Raw genomic sequence first — 7,543 nt, 5'->3', positions numbered from 1 at the left:
GATCCTTGGCGCTGTGAGGCAGTACTGCTAACCACAGGGATAATTTGTATGCTTAAGTTACTGTAAACTGAATATCAAACATCCCACCATCACCAACCTCTCAATCTGAACTTCTCTATTTACCCCTTCTCTCTTGAAACTGACATGGTAATGCTGGTGGCGCTCAGTATTTTGTCTAGTAGCTAGCTACAGGTACACTTATGGGCAACGTGAAAGGAACCTTGAACGAAATGACAACTTTACACAAATAACGGGAAGGAACTGTGCTGACGAAAATACTCTGTAATGTAGTTCCTTTGGTCAAGTAATAGCAATTTAAAAAAAAGTTAGGTATACACAGCCTATAAACGTAATGAAATGAGTTTACAGTATATACATTTTGCAGATCTTGTATAGAATATCCATACTCCTTATTTTGTAACTTCTGCATCTCTTGATGGTTTCTTATTGCCAATCAGCACAGTGTTCTCAACATATTTGGAGAGATGCACAGGCTGACTCAGCGAGTCTTTTGAATAATCAGAATGTTTTATTCATTTGTAAGTCCCAGAGGGAATGGTGACTACTATTGTTTTGTACACAACGCTCCAGCTTTATGTTGCATAACTGCTCACCACCATGTTATTATCCAGCTATAGATTGTTAACAGTTAGAGAAATCTGAACATCTTGTTCCAACAATAGAACTATCCCACAAGATTTCATGTTTTACAAAAAATTGCAGCTGAATTGAATTGAACCTTAGTTAGGCCACACTTGGAGTATAGTGTTCAATTCTGGTCGCCACACTACCAGAAGGATGTGGAGGCTTTAGAGAGGGTGAAGAAGAGATTTACCAGGATGTTGCCTGGTATGGAGGGCATTAGCTATGAGGAGTGGTTGAATAAACTCGGTTTGTTCTCACTGGAACGACGGAGGTTGTGGGGCGACCTGATAGAGGTCTACAAAATTATGAGGGGCATAGACAGAGTGGATAGTTAGAGGCTTTTTCCCAAGGTAGAGGGGTCAATTACTAGGGGGCATAGGTTTAAGGTGCGAGGGGCAAGGTTTAGAGGAGATGTACGAGGCAAGTTTTTTTACACAGAGGGTAGTGGGTGCCTGGAACTCGCTGCTGGAGGAGGTGGTGGAAGCAGGGACGATAGTGACATTTAAGAGGCATCTTGACAAATACATGAATAGGATGGGAATAGAGGGATACGGACCCAGGAAGGGTAGAAAATTTTAGTTTAGACGGGAAGCATGGTGGGCACAGGCTTGGAGGGCCGAAGGGCCTGTTGGTGTGCTGTACTTTTCTTTGTTCTTTTGGACGAACTTGATTGTATATTTAAAAAATCAGTATCAACTCAACAGTATTGGTTTTAACCTCACAAGTTTACTTATTTCTCCCCACAAGAATTTTCTTATCAGACACATCAATCTTAAAGCTTTTTTAACATTTCTATAAAAGCCACTCGTAAGTATGCCACAGCCCCCTGCCGAATTCTCTTCAGCGCCAGCGGTTCTCAAGAGGTAAAACTTTTTTGCTCAGAATTCAACACACATTTTTGGACGAAGTGGTCGAATGAAAATGCCAAGGATTGCTGTAACTAGCAGGCTGCGTATTGGAGCAGTGGTCTCTCACGACAGCAACATGTGGACATGTCGAATTGAGGCGGAATTCACTGTTAAAAGGTTTTCCAAGAAGTCGCTTAATCGGAAGGAGCGGCTTTTTTTTTGTCAAGCAGCGCCAGGGGATAGGAGGCAGGAATGTCAGGAGGCGGGGCAGGGGAATTGGGTTGGCTTTTCCCCGCAGCAATGTGGAGGCGGCGAGCGACGTGTTGTCTTAAAAGGAAACAGGTTGACGGTCAGTTTAAATGACGAGTTTGTGCACTGCATGACACACTTTAAAGCGGCAAAGGCAAAATGCGCTGGAACAACTGCTCTCGTCGGCTGAGCTGCCTCCTCACTATTTTGGGGCTGAACATGTTTTGCTGTCCCGCAGTTGAGGACATCACTAAATGTGGACTCAGGTGTTCTCAGGTAAAAAAAACAAATCTATCGGTGTTAATTTTGCAGTCATGCCTGTATTTTATTTTAATCTCCATTATACTCCGATAACGTTTGTTTAAATGGTGTTAATTTCAACAGGGGATTTTCACAGTAACTTCATTGCAGTGTTAATGTAAACCGACTTGTGACACTAATAATAAAGATGATTATGTTTTACGGCCGCCCCCTCCCAAAATGTTATTTTGCTTCAAAGATTTTCAGTGTTTTCTTGTCAAGTGTTGTCCCAGACCAAGGAGAGAGGCGTTAGCTTTTGACCCTACGCGTTCTAGTCATTGAAATTAAAACACAGATGAAAAAACATTGGGTGATTTTATGGGGAATCTTGTGGCTAGAATGAAGACAGAACTTGTGGACAGCTTTGAGGTTCAGAGTTGGACCCAGTTTCCAAAGATGAGAGGAAAATAGCCCCGACAGGACTGCTTGGTCCTAACCCATCTTTTTGTTCATTGTTTTACCACAGCAGCTGACATATAATTTGAGGCAGTGGTGGAGTGGTATTCTGGCTGGACTAGTCATCCAGAATCTCAGGATAATGCTCTGGAGATCAGGGTTTGGTTCCCGCCAGCCCAGATGGTGGAATTAGAATTCAATAAATTAATCTGGAATTAAAACTGATGATGACCATGAAACCAATGTCAATTGTCATAACAGAAATCCCATCTGGTTCACTAATGTTCTTTCGGGAAGGACATCTGTCATCCTTACCTGGTCTGGCCTACATGTGACGACGCCAGACCCACAGCATGTTCTTGACCCTTCCGTGTCCTCAGGAACGGGCAATGAACGCTGGAGCAGCAAGTGACTCCCACATCCCAGAAACGAATAAAGGAAAAAAAAATTCTGATCCGTGGTAAATATAGAGACAGAAGTTTAGAATCATATTTGCTCTGGAAGAATTAACAATGATAAATACTTTGCCAACAGTGGAAAGTAACAAAGCTGTAAATGTAACTAGTAGATGACCCATTTGGAAATCAGGACCAGGAGAATTTCCCTCTGAGGGCACGAGTGATGCTCCAGGTACAGGTATAATCTGCAGTTTCAAGAGACATTGAAGCTCCACCTAGTGGTATAATTTTAGAGTTGCAGATATAATTGTGTGTAATAATGATGGTGGAATGTGATTAGTAAATCGAACATACTGTTATCCCATACCAGGGTTGTACGGCCTAAATTATGGTTGGTAACCATAAACTATGGTTACTCTCTCCCCTGTTTTGTTTCTATCACTCTCATCTTGCCTCCTTCTGCTCCTATCTTCTATGTATCTTCAGTTCCTGTCTCTTTCCTGCTTCACACTCACCTTTTTCTTGCTTGTTCGTTCCTTTCTGTTTTCCTTTCAATGTTTCTTCTTTGCTTTCTAAATGGACGTTGTCAAAGGTTTACATTTCTGCAAGTGAAACTCCTATTGCTAAAAAGGAATACATTCTCTTATCCGAGATGTTGCAAATTTTAGTTTAGGTAAAAACGCAGATGAAAAGCAATTTCGAACCGTTTTGAGTGATTTCGTGTGAACCTGGTGATTAGAGCCAAAGCACGACTGATTATGAATGTGGATATAGAAATATATAATGGGAAAAGCTAACAAAAGTAGGAAACCATGCTGGAGGTAGAGATAGATGTTTAAGAAAATAGACGTGTGCAGATATGCATTTTTGTCATCTTTCAGTTAAGATATGAAGGTGGATGTAAAAGGTTCCACAGGACTGCCTCAAAGAGCAGAGTAGTTAACCTCGGTGTCCTGGCCAATACTTATCTCTTCACCAACTTCCCAAAAACAGGTCAATATCTCATTGTTGGATGTGAAACAAGACTGTGCACAAATTGCCTGCTGTGTTTCCTACTTTACAGCGGTGACTACACAATTCAGAAGTATTGCATTTTCTCTAAAGCTCTTTGTAACATCTCAAGATCATGAAAGATACCGTTGAACTGCAAGTCTTTCTATTGAGAAGATTATTACCAAACAAATATGCTTGTAGATTAGATCTTTGTGTTAAATGAGAAGATTGTGGCTGGCACGGTGACACAGTGGTTAACACTGATGCCTCACAGCGCCGCACCTGGGGTCGATTCTGACATTGGGTGACTGTCTGTGTGTGGCGATTGTGCATTCACCCTGTGTCTGCGTGGGTTTCCTCCCACAGTCTAAAGATGTGCAGGTTAGGTGGATTTGCCATGCTAAATTGCCCCTCAGTGTTCAAAAGGTTAGGTGGAATGAAAGGGGTTACGGGATAGAGAGAGAGCCTAGGTAGAGTTGGTGCAGGCTTCATGGGCCGAATGGCCTCCTTCTGCACTGTATGGATTCTGTAGGATTCTATGATTTTAAAAACTCATCCAAAATAACCCATTTTATAGTACATAGTTGTCAGGAATACAAAATTCTGTCAGTCATGGTGTCTTGACTAAATCATTGTCCAACAAGATATGTACAGTTTCAGCTGTTTTAAGGGTATTTAAATAGGGTATAAAGCAATTTGCAGTAATACAAATGATACATCATCATTTAATGCAGATGTTTCTTTAAGTGATTCGAGCTTTCACTCAGCATCTTTGCCAGTTCACTTGGTTTTGGGGGTCTCTTGTTCACATGTCTAAGTTTCTGACCATTTATTCAAAAAGGAGCACATTCCATTTCCTTTGACTGATATTATAGGCTAGAAACTGGTAATGGTCTGTATTCAGGGATGAGGATTGCGCTCTCTAACGAGCCACTGCCCATTGTCGCTGAGGCGGGTGGCGTATAAACTTTGTGATTGTTTCTTCACTTACTTGATTGTAGCATTGGTCTGAATGGGGTCCACCCCACTAGCTTCCTGTGTATTCTGTTTCACTTTAAGGCAGTCTGTTCTTTTAAAGAACATCAGAACGTGAAGGAAGGGAGCTGTTACTGGTTTCCTGCACTGATTCTAGCTGCATGTTGAATCTATAAAAATGGAGCACCAGGGAAGGGTGAGGGTTCCTCGGTTCATCACTTGTTGCTGAAGGTCTTGTTGGTGGAGGTGGACCGAAGGCGAATTGTTTGGTGGGGTACGGAGGAGAGGTGGAAAACAGGTGACATCGAGGAAACAGGTGATGAGGGAATTAATAGGAACAGTCAGGTCCCAAGGACGTAGCAGTCATGTCTAACTTGGGCGGTCAATATTAATCCATGTTTATCCTGAGGACAGCAACATTTGCAGTTGAAAATTGTCGTGGATTATTTTGTGGATTACCAGGTGGGGGAGAGGGAAGAGATAGGGAACAAGAGAGGAGAACCAGGGAGGTGGGGGGGAGGCAGGGAAATGAGAGCCGGAAGGAAGGCACGGGATACAATAACGAACATGGCATCTCCAGGAGTAGGGAACAAGGAGAATGAAGACGAAAGACGGGAGGAACGGCAGAAGCGGAGGTGAGCATGAGCCGGCAGCGAGATCCGTCCAGGAGAAGCAAGCAACAACACCAACACCAAACCCAATCGAGTATTGCCCACTGTAATTGTTTCTCCGGCACCCAAATGTATATTTACCTCCCCAGGCACCCCCCCCCCCCCCCCCCCCCACACACACACACACACAAACAGTCGGCTACTTATGTGTTGTAAATAATTTTGCCAGGTGTACAGAGTTGCTGCTGTTGAGCTGGTGCACAATACCCTGCCAGTTATTCTATTTTATTTTTTATTGTATTTTTTTTTGACTATTTACTATTTTCTTTTCTTTGGTATGTTTGAGTGTGCCTTCTCTTCTATATATGTTTCTTATCCTGTGTACATAACGGTAAATATATTTTGTTCAAAAACCCAATTAAAAACATTTATTAATGGGATAAAGAAAAGCTAACAGTGCAATAAAACTGATGTTGCACGTCTGTTAGTGTTTATTCGGTGAAAGAAAATTTAATTTGTGTTAACTTGCAACGCCCTTAAATTATTCTTTTTTTATTCACTCACATATTTAAATCAGTAATCCTTTATGGCGTAGGTTCCAGATTTTTAATGCTTACATATGTAATAGTTTAGGATTGTACCTGGTACACAAAGCTTAAAAAAAACATAAAAATAGATTAGAAGTTCTCTGTCTAAATTGCCCTGGTAATGGAGTGGCCATCACCTCTAGTTCTTATACCACTCTATCCTAATTCTGCAGCATCTTCATAAATTAACACCTCAACCATTACCCTCTTTCCTTTAAACTGACTGGCAATAATCTAACAAAGCACTGACCATCTTGGGCAATATTGATTCTCCCTTTTTGCAATCAAATCATCTTCTTTTTGTAGGATCTTTCTTTATTCTCCTCCTTTTTCACATTTTCTCCCAAATTTACACCCGCCAACAATAAACAATAATCAGCAACAAATATGTCAATCCCCATATCAATAACAACGATCCCACCGAACCCCAAACATTATCCCGCATGTTCACGCCCTGGTCCGACACCCCGAATATAGCCTCCAGGGGGCCCGGGTCCAGTTTTACATGCACCACTTTAGAAATTACCCTAAAAACCTACTTCCAGTAATCCTCTAGCTTTGGACAGGACCAAAACATATGAACGTGATTAACGAGTCCTCCCGCCCCCCTCTCAATGTTCACACAAATCTTCTACTCCTTCAAAGAATCGGCTCATCCTCGCCCTCATGAGGTGTGCTCTATATACCACCTTCAGCTGCATCAGCCCCAACCTCGCACACGAGGTGGAGGCGTTCACTCTCCGGAGCACCTCACACCAGAACCCTCCCCCATATCCTCTCCCAACTCTTCCTCCCACTTTGCTTTGATCCCTTCCAGTGGTGCCTTCTCCTCTTCCAGAATAGCTCCAAAACCGCCGACACTACCACCTTCACCAGTCCCCCTGTCGTCAGCACCTCTTCCAGCAATGTGGAGGCCGGCTCCACCGGGAAGCTCTGAATCTCCTTTCTGGCAAAATCACGAACCTGCATGTATCTAAACATTTCCCCCTGCTCCAGCCCATACTTCGCTTCCAGCTTCTTCAATCCTGCAAACCGACCCCTCAGAAACAAATCTTTTAGTGTCTTAATCCCCTTTTCCTCCCATTTCCGAAAATTTCCATCCCACTTCCCTGGCTCAAATCTGTGGTTCCCCTGAATCGGCATTTCCCTTGACCCTGCCCTCAATCCGAAGTGTTGGCGAAACTGCCTCCAAATTCTCAATGAAGCTATTATTACCGGACTCCCTGAGTATTTCCCCGGGGCCATTGGGAGCGGCGCTGTTGCTAGCGCCTTCAATCCCGACCCCCTGCACAAACTCTCCTCCATTCTGACCCACTGGGAATCAACCCCTCTGACCCAGCTCTGCACTGTCTCTACATTCGCCGCCCATTGGTTCGGAAGGCCCAAACCCCCTGCCTGCCTTCCCCTCTGTAGTAGCACCTTTCTAACTCTGGCCACCTTCCCATCCCACATGAACGAAGTAACCCTTCCCTCGATCTCTCTGAAAAAAGCCTTTGGCAAGAAAATCGGTAGGCATTGAAAAATGAACAGAAATCATGACA

At 43.2% G+C, this 7,543-nt stretch overlaps 1 protein-coding gene across 2 annotated transcripts in view; it reads left to right on the top strand.

The window, feature by feature from the left end:
- Positions 1-1,727: 1,727 nt before the first annotated feature.
- LOC119973394 (putative interleukin-17 receptor E-like) overlaps positions 1,728-7,543 on the top strand; it is a 46,595-nt gene continuing 40,779 nt past the window's right edge. Inside the window, exon 1 of one of the 2 annotated variants that reach the window (XM_038811425.1) lies at positions 1,728-2,018. In XM_038811425.1, coding sequence (XP_038667353.1) covers positions 1,902-2,018 — 117 coding nt within the window. In that variant the 5' untranslated portion in view covers positions 1,728-1,901. The remainder of the gene's footprint in view (positions 2,019-7,543) is intronic. The other variant, XM_038811426.1, reaches the window with a different exon arrangement.

Source organism: Scyliorhinus canicula, chromosome 11 (genome assembly GCF_902713615.1).
Source record: "Scyliorhinus canicula chromosome 11, sScyCan1.1, whole genome shotgun sequence".
In the NCBI taxonomy this organism is placed as follows: domain Eukaryota; kingdom Metazoa; phylum Chordata; class Chondrichthyes; order Carcharhiniformes; family Scyliorhinidae; genus Scyliorhinus; species Scyliorhinus canicula.
The sequence above is the reverse complement of the archived record's forward strand: the minus strand, read 5'-3'. Positions and strand labels throughout refer to the sequence as shown.